We start from the raw sequence: 17,328 nt of genomic DNA, 5'->3' as shown, positions 1-17,328 counted from the left end.
CGCCCACGCGGTGACTTGATGACTTCAAACCCACGCCCCGTTTCAATCATGGCCGCCTTTTTTTTTCTCTGCCGAGCGCAGCTCAAGCTACTACTCCGAAGGCACAGGTATATTCAACGGCGACTATAACCGCGAGGTTCATGTACATATGGACATCCTATAAACAGATCTCGCCACGCCGTAGCGGACTACAGTGATGGCGGATGGGTCAACAGGGCGGCGCTTCCCATGCTCATCCACTGCTCCACTTGATGAATGGCATCTCCTCAGGCCAAGCGGCCAACATGTAGTGCGGCCGATCATCATGCACACTGCTGATGCAATCCGACCTCCTATGCTGCCGCCTTCGCTTTTTGCCCCTCTTCTTGTTGAGCCAACGCCGAACGCAAGTTGATCAGATCCGTGACATCTACAAAAAGGAGGTAGGATGAGACACCCTCGTTCGCTCAGTCTTGAACCGAGGGCTTTGGAATTCTACATCCTCACCATTCAGACGCTTGCGCCTGTCATTGATCGTCTCTTGCAATTTGTCCAGATTCGATTTCACATACTCCATCTTCCGCTTGTAGTAATCCTTTGCGTCTGCCACAGGCTGAAGAGGTCGTTTGGAGATTAACATTTCGCCCATCATATCCCTCCTAACCATCTGATCTCCCCCGCCGCCTCACCTTCTCCACATAGTATCCAGTTCCCACATCCATGATGACGTTATCGGTATCGTTCAGCTCGCCGGGCACGTACAGGGAACTTGTGAGTGGGACGAGAATGGTTTTGCCTATGGAACCGACGGGTCAGTTCTAGACTTCTTTGAAGCAAACCCTTTGCCATGACTCCAACGGACCTGCATTCTTCTTATTTACAAAGTTCAAGCTTTCCGAGCAATCGTTGTACTTGGCGTGCACGCTCTTCAGTTGTGCGAAAGAGTTTGTGAAAGTGTCCAGGTCCTGTGAGTAGTTACGAGGCGCTATTAGCAATGAACTTTCGGAACCAAGACGAAGAATGCGCAAGAGCAGCGGGCTGGCTGCCCATATGCTCATTCGGACGGTAGCGATCACCCTACCTCTCCTATTTGTTGGTGCATTTGCTTCAGCTGAGGAAGCGGAATTTGCATCGGGTCGATCTGCTGTGGCTGTTGTTGCGACATGTTGTGTACAAGGCTCAATTAAGAGGTCGACGGGGCTGAATAGAGTGGGTGGGAATAGAACGGCGTCTGGCGCTATGTACTGTAAATAAGGCTCCGTGATCTTCGACTGCTGTTGTGCCAAATTCCAATTTCGTTTCCAATTGTCTACGCGCCGGTTTCCTCGACTCCGTGCTTGACGTGGAAATCGACTCAAATGTGAAAACGCATCTTGGCGCAAAGCACTGGCCCCTGCACCTTCCCTTGAGCGAAGGGAGCGACAATACTGTAGTTTCGACCATGCCCTACTACCCGCAAATCTCCAGAACGGCTCCCAGTCTGTTACCGCGCAAGACCAATGCTCTTTGGTACCGGGAAGGCGACTCAGAACCACTCCGCAGTCTAGCTAGAGACACGGAGAGAACATTCGAGGCGAAGGTGAGTAAGAGTTTATCTTGACTCCAGAGAGAAAGCGGCATTGAGACTGCGGGCCGGTTGATAGGGTGATATGGTGCTAACCGACGTTCACTTCATACACTTTTGTAGCTCGAACGACTGGAGAAGGCGACCAATGTCCCACAAACGTTTGCGCAAAAAGAGGTGAAGGCACCACCGCAGCCAAACCCGCAACCGAGTTATCAAGTGTGTGTCGTTGTCCGGGTCATCCGACTGTGTATTGCTCTTTGGCTTCCCAAACCGATGTTAACCGATGTTGCTTTTTACTTGTCACGCGTGTTTAGGATGTGGACGACTCTGATGAGTATACGGGCGGATCGGAAAGGACGGATTCACCTGACCCTTCGGAAGAGGAATTTCTGTCAGATGACTAGTGGAAAACGGCGGATGTTCGAGAAGGATGCTCGAGACTACGAAGGAACTTGTCAATGGACGACGAGAAGAATCGCGGTGGTCTCAGTCAAAATGAAAAGACTTCCCTCATGCAGTGGGTTAGCAGCGGAGCGGCATTCGAATTGCACATCATATATACAACGGTAGCTACTACTACAAGCGAAGGAACAAATGTCTCGACTTATTTGCCGCCTAGCATCAAGGATTCTGGAAACAACGGTTTCCCACACCGACAGCGCTCGAAAGTATCGATGATATCGGCATGGTTCCGTAGAGTGGATTCGTAGAGCGCCACCGCCTCGTCTTCCGTCTCGTCGCGTATGTTTTGGAAATAAGAGCGCCTTTCATCGTATGATATCCATTCATCGTGGCCGAGCTCCCTCCGTGCCTCGTCCATATTGCTGTCTAGGAGCGTCTCATATGGGGAATGCTCATGTCGCACGTGCGCCTCTATCATAATGCCAACTGTTTCTTCCAGGGAAAACCGAGAGACTCCGTTCACATATTTTTCGCACATGACAGAATCTTCACGCAACTCGAGATGGACGGCTTCGAGGGCGGCTTCAAGCGCGGCGCGTCGTTCGTCCCGTTTGATGGCCTTCGTTCTTAAGATCGCCTCCGAACGTTTCTTTCCTTTTTCTTGTGCTTCCAAAAGACCTTCAGGGCCACCATACTTGTCGTGTGCTTTGGCGACGATGTCGCTCAGTTGGTACAAGGTCATGGCCGAAGCATTTCGGTAATGCGGATTTTCGACGAAAACGTGAGGTAGCCCAGCCAGGTCCTGGTCGTTGAGTTTGTACTCCTTCCGCGCCCTTGTAACTGTGATTTTCGTGTCGCTCTTGCCACAAGGACGACAGAGGTAGAGGTTCGATACGAAAACTGACGGCGACGCCTTCTTTCCCAAACACCGGACGCAACGTTTCGTACAGGAGGAGACGACAAGGTTCTTGTGAGATATTTCGCTGACCCGTGTCGATTTCTTCAGGCCACGCCGACGACAGCTCCTCTCCCAAAAGTCGTCGTTGTCTATGCTCATGTTCCAGTTTCTATCGACCATGCTCAGCCTTGCGAGCGACTTGACATCCAGTAGGTTGGCGATGGCGTCCTTCAGCTCCAATGGTAGCTTGCTCAGCAGGTTCGGCTCGTTGTACGTCGGCTCCACGTGAACATATTTGAGATTGCGCGGGCATTTTTTGCTGTTCCGGCGCTGGTGGTCAGTGGCTCCGCAGCTTTTGCAACCCATCTTGCGGTTGAGGTTTTGTGAGTGGCTCGTGAGTAAATTTGCGAAGATTGAAACACTCTTGTACAGTGAGGAAGCTCAACAAGTCGTCGTTACATATCTCGGTGGTGAGGCAGGTGGTGAGGAGCTGAGAAGCGAGGAGAAGGTGACATCAGCATCCCGTCTACTCCCGTGCTGCGCCACCCAGAAGCGTCTCCAGGTACTGTGCAGTACTGTACTTACTGTAAGTTCGATGGTCGCGACAATCGTCCTCCAGCACACACAACAGGACGCTCAATTTCAAGAGGGTCATGGCTCGCGGCGTGTGCTTGTAGCGGCGGTCAACACGCCGACGTGCTTCATGGTTCGTTGGACCAAGGGTGCCAGCAAAGCTTACACGGAATCACCGTCGACGTCCAGGATTTTGGCGGCGTTGTGCATTCTGCGGATCAACGGCTCTGTCGCTTGCGGAAACTCCCGTTGATTTTGGATATTGATGGGGCCCTTCTAAGAGCCGTAGGAGAGAAGCCGAATAACTGCGAAGTAGAGGATTCGCGAGGAGAGATCGAGGGATACCGGAGGAGAACAGGGTAGCAACATCAACAAATGGGCAGAGATGAAAATCCCCAGCGCCGGCGCATCCAGCTGTCTCAGACGAAATCTCGCAAAGAGAAGATACCCTTACAGAGCAGAACAACCAAAGCGGGGGGTCAATGGCACACGTAACGTCAGGAAAAACATAGTTTATAGTACATCTTTGCTCTCGACCACTGTTCTCACTCTCTACAAGCCGTTCGCGAGGGCATGCACAAATTCGCGATAATCTAGTCGTTCCAGAGTGGGAAGCGAAGCAAATTTTTTGGCGAGGACGGCTACCTCATCATCCTGCAAGTGAATCCCGATATTGCTCATGACAGAGCGGAGCTGGTTGGTGGTGATAGTTCCTAATAAAGTCAAGGGATTCAGCAAAGGAATATGATAGAACTTTTCGAGACTGGATTCACGGGGATCCCGGAAGTATACCTTCCTTAACCTTGTCATAGTCCTCGAGAAACGTAAGAAGCTCAATTCTCCTCACTTCCAGAACCTTCCTGACTTTGGCAAGGACGTTCCTGAGGGTGTTCGTCTCTTCTCCAGTCAGATTGGCACCCGCCTTCCTTTCTCTTGATGATGGCTCTCCAGGCGGCGGGAAGGCGTCTGGTTCACCCAATGGATCTTTTTCTAACCCTTTCTTTGTGAACACGGAGTCCACATCGTCTGCGAATCGTTGAAAGGAAACCATTCCGTCCTGTTTCTCTGAGTACAACTTAGACAGTGCCCTAAGCGCAGAGGCTTCCAACGCAGGGAAAAGCAGTTTGAGACTTCGCTGAAATTCACACGCTGTGATGCGGTGGTGCCGAAGAGGGTCGAAGTCGGACATGGTGTCCCTAATCCTAATCCGTTCGGATTTCGTCTGTGGCTACGAATGAGATTGCCGAAAATTTACGGTACAGGCGAGGCAGTACATATGTTCTCCTCTCACCTTCGTTTTGATGTCCATCATAACCCTCCGCACTTCGTTGAACGTCAAAGGAAGGGTTTCCCCTGCGGGTAGCGGGAAACCAAAGCCAAACCATGACTTTTGCGCCACAGGGAACATATCCGGGTCGGCCCTCTTGTAAATTGGTGGCTTCACTATCCTGGTGTACTCTGTGACATACTTTTCTGTTTCGCTTGCCGGCAGCTGAGCGACCCACTTGGAATCGGTAGGTACTCCGTCATGCTGGGAGGGAACAAACACATTGCTATTCCTGTTGGGACGGAACCTGCCCGACTGCTCTCTCATCTCAAAGGGCAGCCCCTCTTCGAGTTCTTGGAGAAACGCCACGTAACAGATCCGCTGGGAAGTGTTCTGAACATAGTCCTCAGTCAATGAATCTGATCCCAATGCCCATTTGGCCACACGGTCCAAGTACTTCGCAGGACTTGTTCCCTGTGCTGCCGATGCGGCCACGTTGTGGGCGGCTTTCAAGTATCGTCTGGACAAGATGCTGAACTCGTCCTCGGATATCGGGCATCTGATGTACGATAGGGTTTGGCGAAATTGGGCTTTCGTGACAAATCCGGTTCGCAGCTAACCACAGGAGGTTTATGTGCATTAGCGTTCTGACATGCTCCGCAGCATGACACCCAGCGTCAATCTATCTACCTTATCGAAGTCCTTGAAGAATGGTTTGACGGAGGTTTGCCTGACCAGAAGAAAGCCGCGAATCATGTTCAAGATTCCGTGCAGCTTACTTTCCTCGTCATATGTCAGAGAAGAGGAGGTCAGAAAGGGATCTGTATCGTTCAGAACCTGCGTTGGGACGTGCGACGGCCGAGATTCCAAGTCGGTGTCTCCAAACACTACGGAAATGGAGAATGAGTGCTGAGGCCACCCGACGGTTGTCTGGTGCTTGAAATCTCACCTCGTTCGATGTCTGCCTCAAACAGTTTCCATTTACAGCACCCAGATTTGTCTTTGTCAGCGTATGCGTCCGCTAGACGTTCAATGGCTTCTGGTGACAAAGATGGATCGCCAATCCGATGGATACCCCTAGCAAATTCTACTCTGGGTATGGAATATGAGCGAAGCTTGTCGATGTCTCGGAAACATTCGGACACCCTGATTCGGTGTCGGTAGATGTGCACTCGTAAGCTGTTCAATATCGCCTCAAGAGACGCTGTTCTGCTGGAACCCGGAGACGTTCCGTCTTTTGGACGACTGTCATAGAAGTCAATGGCGCTTGGAACACCTGGAACATTCGATGTTGTCGCCTTGACTGAGGAATACGCAAGATACGCTGCAACATTTGACTGAGTGTGCCGTTCGGGTTGTAAGTTGAAGGACGACGCCAATTGACTTACTTTTTGCGTCAATGGCGGTCAGAAAGAGGTTATAATTGATTTGATCGGGTGCCGAATGATCCTCAAATTTGGCGAAGAGAAGGTGTATGTCCTTGTTAGACAGATCAAGCTTCAAGCGGGAAAGCAGCCGCCGGAAATGGGAGCGGGAAACCCGCCCAAGGATGCACTGTCCCAGGCACTAGAAAGCGTTTATGTTTATTAGCGTGCTGGCGAGAAAGCTTCCTCAAGCACATTCAACTCACCATATCAAAATCCTTAAAGTAAGGTTCGAGCAACAGATGACGCTCATCCACTAGTTTTGACAATCGCTCCAGGAGCTGCTGGCAGCGAGCTTCATCTTCCTCCGGGAGTTTATTTGGCCCCTTCACATACTCCAGGTGAGCGTGCTGAATTGAATAGCTCGCATTCTCTTCTTTCTAACCTGTACTAATGCCTCACGAGGGATGGGACCGACTTCGAGAAGGGGGTCTCTTTCCAGTTCCTTCATTGTGAAAACTGGAAGGTGGTCTTGAGTACGATGTCTGCCGATATGCGCCCAAATGCGGAATGTTACCTTGTTCGACCGAATCGCAGAAGGCCCTATATTTCACTCGACCGTCAGATGTACTGTACGGAGGAAGCAGCGCTTCAATCTCCTTATGGTCTAGTTCTAGGGAAGCGCTACGAAGGCCTGCACGGAACTAGAGGAAGATACACCGGTGTAAGAATACCCACTGGAGCACCTCCACTAGAGTTTTGCGGAAGTGGATTTACCTGATGTTGCGTTACGAGACCGTTGTTATGGCGGTCATAGTCACGGAAGAACTCGATCAATCGGATTCGCTCTTTGTACACATCTGCGCGAAATTTATACCAGTATCAAAGACCTGCAAAGGATTCTCCGCCATAAGACACCGTCATACGAATTTTTATCTTGTCTTCAACCTCGTCCGCCGACGGTCCACGCGGCGGATAGGTGGCTCTTGCCGGGAAGATGAGTTCCTCGGTTCCTACGGGCACGTAGTGGGTTCGGTAGTCCGTATTGGGTTGTTGTGAAATGAGCCGTGCGCTATCCGCTTGGTGATGCCGATGCCCTGCCGACGAAAAGGCGTTAGACTAAGGTGTCAGAACTGGACAAACGGCCCTATCGTACCTCTACGGTTCACGTCTGTATTGAGTTTGAAATAGTTGACGCTTTGGTCGCTGCTATAGAGTTGGACAAGGAGATCCTGTTCTTCCATGGATAGGAGAGAGGAGGGGACCCCTCGACGAAACTGGTTCACTGTAATCAGCCCTGGAGGCAGATGTGCATGATTAGGCACTGAGGATATATCGGCCCAACAATGATAAGCTACCATTGTTGTGTTTGTCGAAATCCTTGAACCACGTCTTCACGTCGGATCCGTGCCAGTTTACATACGTCCGTAAACGTTGCAGCACGTTTTGCAGTAGTGTTTCTGAAGATGGCGAAAGAGTTCGAAACGGCTTCACCACTGATTGGACATTAATAATGCGCAGCCGTAAGTTTGCCGCGGAGTGCGTGGTGAACTTGCCTTCTTTAGAATCAGGTATTTGCTGTGTAGGATTTGATTCCAGCTTCTTCACACCAAAGACTATATGTATACGTATACGGAACTGTGAGAGGACATTCGGGGGCTCCCATTTGCTCGAGCCCTACCTTTATCAATGTTGTCCACAAAATTTGTATACTTGATCAATCGGTTTCCTTTCACGTCATAATAGTCGAGAAGTTCCTCGATTTCATGTTCCGCCAAGGGAGACGACACCCCTCTTTGCAATAGAGTCCCAATACACCGCCTGAACTGTGTTGCCGAGATATAGCCGGATCTTAGCTTGTCGAAATCCGCAAAGATGTCCGCGACTCTAATGCGGTGAGCGAAAACGTGGGAACGTAATTTGGCCTCCACATTGTTGATGTTCGCGTTGCGGAGGTTAGCAGCTCGTTGCGCTTTGAAGCTCGCCACATCAGAAGCAACCGAAGACTGTATCGCAATATCTCCTCGTTGACCAGCGGGCGGGGCTTTTGATGGAGTTGGAAAAGACCCGAGGTTCACCTCCTTGATATCTGGCTCCCGAAGAGTTGAATCCCGAATCCATCCCGAATCAGCGCCGAAAGGCTAGTCAAGTTTCCATCAGATCTTTGCACGAAAGTTATGTAAGTACGACAGCAGTTTACCTGCCGCGGCAAAGCGATGGATATGTGAGCCATTCTTCAGAGATTGCGGTAATGTGAGGATGCGGATTGGCAAGGCCTGTATAAGTTCGTAAATTGCATTCCAAGTGTACTGTACAGTACAGTATGCTGACGGCGTTTCCAATCCCAACTCCGACGCTGTCAAAAATGCGAACGAAGCACACACCGAATACCGACGACCCGGTAAACGGCCGGAACCGACACCTAACGCGCGTCTCGAAAACGACAGTTCAACAGCGAGTGCAAGTTCAGGCCAGAAACTTGCGAATTATATTTTACGTACTTGAACGTCGTCTAAACTACTGGCTGTCACCAACCAGTTGAAATCGATACCGCAGGTCTCAAGCGTGTCGGCGAACGCCAAACCTCAAACCGAATGGAATTGGTCTGATATAGGCAAAAATGAATCCTGCCGGGAGGGGCGATAAGTCCAGTACGAGAACTATTGAACTTTCGCTGGGTATCTCCGATTTTAAGTATTGAGATTGTATCCTTACGCAGGGCCTACGTCAAAAGGACAAAATGTGCACGAAGACCTCAACAGCGCTTCTACAAAACGAACGGTCAATGTGGGAGACCCGGTTCCCCAGGCGGTTCCGCTACCTTCAGCTGGAGATCCTATGAGAGCACCCTCGGCAGCCAAAGTCGGCGGTGCGGTTACGGCGGCACGTCAAGGCCCTCCAATGCCTCTCCCTCAAGAATCCCGGGCATCATTGCAGGATATACGGGTTTTGGAGGATGATTTTTACTACGACAAAGCAGATTTCGTTGTTGGGGATGTCAGCGCGAAACTCATGCCGAATGAAAGCCTGTCACTATTGTATGATACTACCTCGCGATCTGATTGCCGTTGGTGTCCTCAATCCGCTAACCCATTGCTTGCGACTGACAGCTATAGTTTCGGCTTCGAGTCCTTGCGGAGAAACAACTTGCATTACCTGACAGATACCATGATTGCGAGCGTCGTCGGGAACGTTTTGGTGTTTGTCAACCTGCGGACGATGGAACAAGACTACTTACCTGGATTAGGAAATGGTGCCATTGGATCTATAGCAGTGAGTTCTTTTCCTTTTATGCATATGCCGGTACCGCTGTCTTCTGAGAGGTGGCGATGTTGTAGGTTCATCCATCACGACGTTTCATTGCAGTCGGAGAGATTGCCGAGAGCTCGCCGAATATTTATATTTTCGAGTATCCGACAATGAAGCTCTATCGAGTCCTCCGTGAAGGAGCTGAGAAAGGGATCACAAATTTGAGCTTCAACACTGCCGGCGATAAGTTAGCGAGTGTTGGAATGGATCCTGACTACATGCTAACCCTGTGGGACTGGAAACAAGAGAAGGTGGTGCTGAGAAGCAAGGCCTTTTCGCAGGTATGAAGTTTTGGTGGGAGGCCTCGACTCTGTTGTGCCAGTCCTGAGACTTATGAGACAGGATGTCTATGCGATTGCTTTCTCGCCGGAGAGCGACGGCCAACTCACCACGTCGGGAATGGGCCACATCAAGTTCTGGAGAATGGCATCCACGTTTACGGGTCTCAAACTCCAAGGATATATAGGAAAGTTTGGGCTAAGCGAGCTCACGGATATCGTTACCTTCATCCAACTCCCCGACGGGAAAGTTTTGTCGAGCACAGAAACTGGCAACCTTCTGCTTTGGGACGGAGGAATGATCAAATGCGAACTATCTGGTCAGGTTCGTAAGCCTTGTCATGACGGACCGGTAGAAGTCATCCTACTCGTCGATGGGGAGGTCTTCACCGGCGGCGAGGATGGGTACATTCGGGTTTGGGACTTTGATACGATCGACACCGCCGATGTCATCTCTACTGGCGCACCATCTGCTGAGGCTGCGGGAGATGCTGCAGCACCAGACGGTGAAGGTCCTGCGAGCGGTTCCTCATCCAGCCCACAAGCACGGGTTTTCGAAATGGAGCCCTCTGACGAGTTCTTCATCGGCGAGGATGTCAAGGTTCGTGTTTCTTACCGTCGGACGCATGAGATCCAGTAAACCTGCTCATGGAACATTGCAGATAAGGTCAGTCGTACGGTGTCCAGGCGAGAATACCAAGTATCTCATCCAGGATCAGTCGGGAAACCTCTTGTCTTTTGATACGCAAAAGCGTGCCACCGAAAAACTGATGTCTTTCCACGCCGGAGCGGTAACTGGTGTCGATGCCAGCCCAGTATCGCATTGCATGGCAAGCTTGGGCGCCGGGGGCACGCTTAAGCTCTACGACTACATTTCAAAAGTTTCGGTGAACTCCGTGCGATTTGAGAGCCCGGGAACGACACTGTTGTACTTTCCGGAGGTGAGTGCTCAGTGCAGCTGACGAGAAGAAGCTTTTGCGAACTCCGGATAAAACATCTCATTGAGCTGCAGTCGCTTGATAGGTTGGGATGCACCATGGCCGCTGGTTTTGCGGATGGAGTTCTTCGAATCGTATCCCATACTCCGCTGAGTAGTGGCATCGACCCTCCAGAATTCACCTTGCAATACGTCTTTAAACCACACAAAGCTCCCATCACGTCCATTGGCGTGTCCGCTGACGGGACCTATCTCGCCACTACTGCCTCTGACTGCACCGCGTTCTTCTTCAAGATTGATTTGCCTCCCGACGACGATGAGAACATCGTTGGTTTTTCCAATACCACGGCGAAAATCCATCCGATCGGTTTCATCACGTTTGCATCTATTCCGTCCAAGATATCGTTTTCCCCTGACAACCATCTGAACATCGATGAGATCGAGCCGGTGGACGATGCGCGCCTCGAAGAGGATGAGATGCTGGGAGAAGAACTGGCGCTGAGCAAAGAGATCAAAGGCAAACGTGCATTCGTTGTGCTGGAAAACGGGGAACTCTTGTCTATCACTGTACCCGCACGCGAGACGGTGGATAATTCTGTCAGCTACGAGTTGAACAGTGACATATTTCGAATTACGAGATGGGTCCTGGATGTCCCGCCACCTCCTCGACCCGCTAAGCCGCAACCAAAGGAGGGGTCGAGTGAGGAGACTTCCAGCGAGACCCCGGCGGCCGGTCGTGAAGATCCGGAGCAAGAACCGGAAAAGACGCAAGACACGGTCAAGCCAGGACGAATGACCTCGGCTCTCCGGAAAGCGCACGGACTTGTGGTTGAAAATGCGTCACCAATCACAAACGTGCTCTACCTGGAAGGGGGATACTTTTTGATCTCGTTGCTGAATAAGGACGGCGAATTTGAGATTCGGGCGTGCAAATATGGGACGCCAAAGCAAAGCAGGTAAGCTTCACCGTCGAAAAACGCATTCGGGCTGAACTAGATATTGATTCACTACTTGCTTAGGCTCGTGTTGGTTTATCGGTCCAAATTTTCGGATATGCGCCTGTCTACTACTGGTAAATACCTGCTGACAGGAACGGTTGATGGCATGTCATGTCTCCGCAAGTTTCGCCTAGAGGACATTTTACTCTACCGATGGACTGGAGGTCACGAAGCGTACAGTCAATACTCAACCGCCTTCGAGGAGGAGGAAGCACATGCATCTGTGCAGAAGGTTTCCGAAAAAGTCGATGAAACGGACAGCCGTGGGGACTTGGACGTCGTGCCAGACGCACCTGGGCAATACTGGTTCGGCCATGCCCATAATGCGAGATCTGGTAAAATTACGAGCATTGTAACAGCCTTTGACGACTCGTTCCTGTTCACCGGAGGCGCTGATGGGGGGCTATTTGCGTGGAGGGTGACTTTGGAACATATCAAGGGTAGCGAGGTTGAAGTTACAGCGGATGCTCTGCCTCCTAGTCGCACCGTCGCCGATATTCTAGACCCCAATGAGTACACCATGCAAGATGCGAAACTGCAGTCCGAAAAGGACAAGGAGTACGCAGATGCCCAACGCAAGAAGCAGGTGATGCGGGAGTACATCAAAGAGCTGCGGAGCGAGTTTACCCGACTTGTAGCCGATAACGAGAGGGCGGCAGCGGAGGAGCAGCTTCCACGAGATGTTTTCACTATCGACCCTGATCTTCGATCCGACATCAAGAACGACACCGAACAGAAGGTCGAGCGAGTGCAAAAAGAGCTGCAGTGGGTTTCAGAAAAGGAATCCATCATCCCGATGAAGTTACGGAAGCGTTTCTTGGATCCTTTGAAGACGGAACGGGTTGAGATCCACGCATTTCGGAGCAGCCATGCGATTGCCACATTTCGAACCTTGAAGCCGGAACATACGCTTGATAATATATTGCAGCCTCTCGGTAGCTCAGAGGCACAGCAAAGTGTCGACCAAAGCAATGACGCGGAAATACGAGAACCTGATTTCGCATCCAAGAATGCTTCCCAAGAAATGAAGGCGAATGAAAACTTGGGTGCGGGTGCGAAGGGCGCAGGGAAACCCGTAGACGCGAGAAGCAAGCTCGAGGCAAGAAAGCAACTCAGGGCACAAAGAGCCATCAAGTGGAAGGAACTGATGGACACCAAGCCGGATGAAAACTATGAGGACGCTAGAGACATCTCCGCCATTCGATTCGCTGAACAAAATGTCGGTGATTACAAGCTCAAAACTGGGGAGAAGTACATCGTCCCGGAAAGCGAGCGTGTGGATGCCGACAAAAAACGTCGCCAGATTATGCTCCTGAAAGAGAGCGTCTTTTCTTTGAAAGAGGTACATGGACGGCCTATGCCGATTTGAGTTGCTTTAGAACCTCGAGCGGTTAGACTAATTCTCTTTCTCAAGAGCTTTAACGACAGAGTATGTAAACTTCGAGAGCAGAAGCGAGCTTTGATCGACGAGATCAAGACAGGAAATGATAGTCTGAGGGGAATACACGTCCAGATGCGAGCTCTCGGAGCATCCGTAGATGAGGAGCTCTGGACGCCTTTCATGGAGGTACGAGATCGCTTTCTAAGCCTCATCGGTACCTTACAGAATCTGACACTATTGGTCGTAGCTCTCTGCGCGCCCGGAAGTGCGGTATGAAGTCACTCCTGAAGATATTGCGAAGTTGCGCCAAGACGATCTCCAGGCAGCTAGCGATAAGAAGGGCAACCACGAAGAAGGGTTTGGAGGGTTTGGTGGGAAGCCTGGTGGAACGCAAGCCAAGGATGTTGCCGGCGGTCCTTCGCAGGAGCCCGCTCAGCAACCTTCTCCAGCGCATACCGGTGCTGGCGGGTCAAGAGTGACAACGTCTGGATCAGGTCCATCGATACTGGACGATTTGTTGCTGGACGAAGGACCGAAGTTGAAAGCGAGAGAAGAGGAGATGCAGATGAAGCGGCTCACCTATGAGAGGAATGAGATCCTTTCGGTTAGTGCCATAGACTGTATCTGAGCGTGATATTATCACGATGTTAACCGGATGTGTCCATAGGCTATCGACAGGGCTGTTGCCGACTTTGACAACTCTGTGCATCTCCTCGAAAAGGAAAAGACCTTGTTGGAAGGAGGTAAGGTAACGTTTTTTTACGACATCAGCTTGGATTCACAGTCAACTGACCACTTGACTTTGTGATAGACCTGAAATCTGTGGATATCAAGCTGCTTCTTCTGTATCGGGAGTGGGTCCTTCTAAAAGAGTTTGAGAAGCACGACAATTTCCTCGCCGATAAGCTGGTACAGAAGCGAGGCGAGAAGAAAGACATCGACACGAAGGTATGACTTTGATTGCCATGTATCTGCATGATGCGGATCTCATTGTCCTGCCCCTCCACAGATAAAAGAATGCCAGGAAAAACTCAATGGCAAGAAAGCGGATATCGAAGTGGTAATACAGAAAGAGCGCACAGTCCATGACGAGTTCCGGCAATTGCTTGGGGAAAACAATAAGCATGAGGAGTTTCTGACGAAGATCTTCAAGAGGAAAGTCAAACGAAGCAAGGTTCGTAAGCATGTGACTATTCGTTGATGAGCTTGTAGACCAACTGATGGCTTCCACGTGCACAGAAAAAAGCCAAACCAGACGGTCAAACAAACAATCATAACGGCGGAGAAGATGATCAAGCTGACGCCGATGAAGACGAAGAGGAAGATGAGGACATGGATGACATGGACGATGTAGAATCCATGACCTCCGATAACGATGGCGAAGACCTCGTCGAAGAATGTCCCCCAGAATTCGACGCGAGCAAATACAAGCGGATCCTCGAACTGCGCGAAGACCGCTTGGACCAGGAGGAGTGTCTCACGGAGATCCAGAAAGCCGTTGACGCGTTGAAAAAGGAAAACGACTCCTTCATCAAAAAGGAAAAAATCATTGATCAAGCGCTCAAAGCCACGGAGAATGAGATACAGCAGTTCCAGACGCAAAAGCAGCAGAAGCTGAATGAGCTGGATGTGGTGCTGCCCTTGAGACTCCATCAGATTCAGTACATCGACAAGCAGACCCTTCCAACGGATCTGTCCGGGGCTTTGGTTTTCATGCATCAGGGTCTTATCAGGTTGAGGAGTCGCATCAAAGAGCTGCAGCAAGTACGTGGATACAGTTGCGACCGTACCATTCACCGTGAACTGATATGTGGCGTCTCCTAGGAAAAAGCTGAAATCAGGAGACAGCATCGCGAACTCAAAAAGATGCACGTGAATCTGATCAAGAGCCGGCGGGAAAAACAAGCAAAAGTATGATTGAAGATTCTCTGCTTTTCACATGAACATTTGGATTAAGCCGATGCGTTTCGTAGCTGCATGAACTCGAGGCTCGGGCGGTAGATGTCCAGATGCTGAAGTTCGGAAAAATTATCGATCTCGAGAAACTCGAAAGAATGGGTTTCAATAAGAACGCCGACGAGCTTCGCGAGAAGCTCACTAAGGAGGATGCAAAACGCATGAAAGAACTCGAGGAACTTCAGGTCCGTGAAAATTGGCACCATTTAGAATCTGAGGGGTTTTAGAGCTGATATGGTTCCAACATTATCAGCTGCAAATCAACAAGCTGAAGGTCAGGTTAACGGAAGTAACCAGGGAGAACACCCTGAGGTTGGAAAACCTTGTGGATCTCACCGATACAAAACAAAGCCTGGAGGAAGCGCTGAACACCGCTCAGTCATCCGTGGTAAGCTTTCCCTTCTAGCCAGTGAGCGGCGCCGGCGAAACACACTAACCGCCTACACACATTAGACCGCCGAATACTCCGCGCCCCAGGAACGAGAAATCCTAGAGCGGCAAAAGATCATCGGCCTGGTGCAAAGTCAGGCGGAAGAGATTGCAGAGTTGAAACGGGAAATAGAGATCCTTATTAGAAAGCCGCTGAGGCAACTGCCACCGATAATGCACGATCGTCTGCATTCCGGGGTCGCGCCGACACCAGAAACCCCTCCACGAGTTGCATGGTGACATGGGACATTATAGAGGCGGTAAAGTTTTGTATATTTGGCGACTATTGTAAATACATTCGTGGTCGGGAACTCAGGAGAGAGGCCAAGCAAGTCGGACAGTATTGACACCACTTGAACCGAGAGTCCCTTCGTATAACCTGGTTATCCCCAATTTCTTCGGAAACCTGATAGGCCTTTGGCTACCCTCCCAGTCTCCGCGCCTGTCATCCAGCAATCGGCGGCTGTGCACCCAATCACAACCGTAGAGACCCCGCCATCTCAGAAGACAACGGTAACGTCGGTTACGATTGAGGGCGAAAGAACGAAATAGGTTCATCATCATTATGGCTGACCTGACCAGTGTATGCGCATATCCGATATCATCAACATCAAATCACCGCAAGCAGCTGTGATCACATCGCGCTTCTCTCCCAGAGCGATGTGATTTACTGGCATCCTGTGCCCTTCGCCGTCCCCTTTCCTTTTTCGAACGTGAGACTCCCAGAAGCATGTCCCCAGCGACTGTAACACTCTTATGATGAACTCTTTACGGCCGCACATCTCTAAACACAGCAACTGGACTCCGCGTCTGACCGTTGTTGTTTCACCAAAAGAGATACGAGCTGCCGTATCAGAAGAGCACCGTCGGCCAATTCAGGAGTGAAGCCCGCTGGTAGCATCCCGATGATGGCAGCATACGCAGTCTTAAGTTTCGTATATTGCGCCATGAGATCTGATGGCAAAGGATCAAAGATGGGAAAGAAGAATGTCCCTGCATTGCGGTGATCTTCCAATATCTTGGAGAGGTAGGTAGGAAGATCACGCCTTCCTAGGGTCTGAATGATATAGCTCCGGTGTTCCTCGACCAATGAATGCGTTCTACGATCTGTTAAGGAAAGTGTCCGGATGTCTTGAAGATCGAGGTTCTCCACAATCTTCAACTGCAACTCCACGGATAGATGTCTCCACATTTCAACTGTCTTGTCTCGATGATATCCACTGGGGACCGTGATAAATGATACAGGAAAGATGGGAGACGGAACCATAGTTTAGCTATGCTCCAACTAGGCAAAGCAACAGTGTCGTTATCGATAACGCGCTTGTCGCGTGAGCGCCCCCGAAAGCATGACGTCCCCAAAGGCGACGAGTAAACTAGGTTTGCTTGGAGTAGGAGCCATTTGGGGTCATTCACATCGATGTTCGAGAGCCGCTCATAAAAGTTGTAAACATAGTGTTAAACCAGTGTTTCCGTTGTGGCTGTGGAACGTTCCGAATACAGCCGAGAATGAAGGCAAAGTGTTTATCGTCGGATATAGAGTAATCAATGATACGCTTCTGAAGCACCACATAGAAAGCGGTGAAAACATCGATGACTGTCGTCTCAAGGAGACTGTCGCGTTGAATAGCGTCTCGCAGTGTGTTTACGTTATCCCGAATGATGTCCATTTTCGTCTCCTTTTTGATGTGCTCTACCCAACTCAATCGTCATGTCCATACCGTAGAAAAATAATATTGAGGACTAGTACAACGACATCCAGCCGCGTTCAACAACGCCCGCCGATCCAACTTTTTTCAACCACTACGGCGAACCAACCACAAAACACATGATGATGATGCTACCTACGTATCTTGCTGTTTGTCTTCCTCATGTACATACATGGCGTTCAACAGCAATAGTTTCTGGATCGAAAGAGACCGGGTGAAATCGGTTATCCAACCGCAGCAACAGTCCGGAGCGGGTATCATCAGGACCATACCCGGCCGGAGCT

General features: G+C 50.5%; 4 protein-coding genes across 4 annotated transcripts; 1 reads left to right on the top strand and 3 right to left on the bottom strand.

Annotated features, from left to right (window-relative positions):
* Nucleotides 1-54: 54 nt before the first annotated feature.
* Nucleotides 55-1,436, bottom strand: EV422DRAFT_73578 (Prefoldin). The gene is made up of 5 exons (XM_053074352.1): nucleotides 1,061-1,436; nucleotides 842-944; nucleotides 669-775; nucleotides 487-592; nucleotides 55-409 (listed from the first exon to the last, which is right to left on the bottom strand). Exons 1-5 carry the CDS (start codon nucleotides 1,142-1,144, stop codon nucleotides 333-335), a joined length of 477 nt encoding a protein of 158 aa, XP_052925226.1. The 5' UTR covers nucleotides 1,145-1,436; the 3' UTR covers nucleotides 55-332.
* A 697-nt stretch (nucleotides 1,437-2,133) lies between these two features.
* On the bottom strand, nucleotides 2,134-3,639 carry EV422DRAFT_73394 (uncharacterized protein). The gene is made up of 2 exons (XM_053074350.1): nucleotides 3,432-3,639; nucleotides 2,134-3,336 (listed from the first exon to the last, which is right to left on the bottom strand). The coding sequence occupies exon 2, from the start codon at nucleotides 3,210-3,212 to the stop codon at nucleotides 2,151-2,153; it is 1,062 nt and encodes a 353-aa protein (XP_052925225.1). The 5' UTR covers nucleotides 3,213-3,336; nucleotides 3,432-3,639; the 3' UTR covers nucleotides 2,134-2,150.
* Nucleotides 3,640-8,500, bottom strand: EV422DRAFT_73393 (uncharacterized protein). Its single transcript, XM_053074349.1, has 17 exons — nucleotides 8,435-8,500; nucleotides 8,251-8,326; nucleotides 7,732-8,191; nucleotides 7,607-7,666; nucleotides 7,409-7,546; nucleotides 7,207-7,347; nucleotides 6,977-7,147; nucleotides 6,828-6,910; nucleotides 6,628-6,754; nucleotides 6,496-6,569; nucleotides 6,317-6,436; nucleotides 6,075-6,252; nucleotides 5,636-6,010; nucleotides 5,377-5,573; nucleotides 4,711-5,301; nucleotides 4,212-4,647; nucleotides 3,640-4,132 (listed from the first exon to the last, which is right to left on the bottom strand). Exons 2-17 carry the CDS (start codon nucleotides 8,281-8,283, stop codon nucleotides 3,972-3,974), a joined length of 3,345 nt encoding a protein of 1,114 aa, XP_052925224.1. The 5' UTR covers nucleotides 8,284-8,326; nucleotides 8,435-8,500; the 3' UTR covers nucleotides 3,640-3,971.
* Nucleotides 8,501-8,951: 451 nt separating this feature from the next.
* EV422DRAFT_496817 (uncharacterized protein) lies at nucleotides 8,952-15,578 on the top strand (the record flags this gene model as incomplete). The annotated part of the gene is made up of 16 exons (XM_053067904.1): nucleotides 8,952-9,088; nucleotides 9,161-9,323; nucleotides 9,389-9,640; nucleotides 9,702-10,238; nucleotides 10,300-10,578; nucleotides 10,650-11,530; nucleotides 11,594-12,791; nucleotides 13,201-13,557; nucleotides 13,621-13,696; nucleotides 13,765-13,901; nucleotides 13,963-14,127; nucleotides 14,193-14,717; nucleotides 14,778-14,864; nucleotides 14,927-15,094; nucleotides 15,163-15,297; nucleotides 15,363-15,578. 16 exons carry the CDS (start codon nucleotides 8,952-8,954, stop codon nucleotides 15,576-15,578), a joined length of 5,313 nt encoding a protein of 1,770 aa, XP_052925223.1.
* Nucleotides 15,579-17,328: the final 1,750 nt, after the last annotated feature.

The sequence above is a fragment of the Fimicolochytrium jonesii genome (genome assembly GCF_025526975.1).
Source record: "Fimicolochytrium jonesii strain JEL569 chromosome Unknown EV422scaffold_13, whole genome shotgun sequence".
NCBI lineage: Eukaryota > Fungi > Chytridiomycota > Chytridiomycetes > Spizellomycetales > Powellomycetaceae > Fimicolochytrium > Fimicolochytrium jonesii.
The sequence above is the reverse complement of the archived record's forward strand: the minus strand, read 5'-3'. Positions and strand labels throughout refer to the sequence as shown.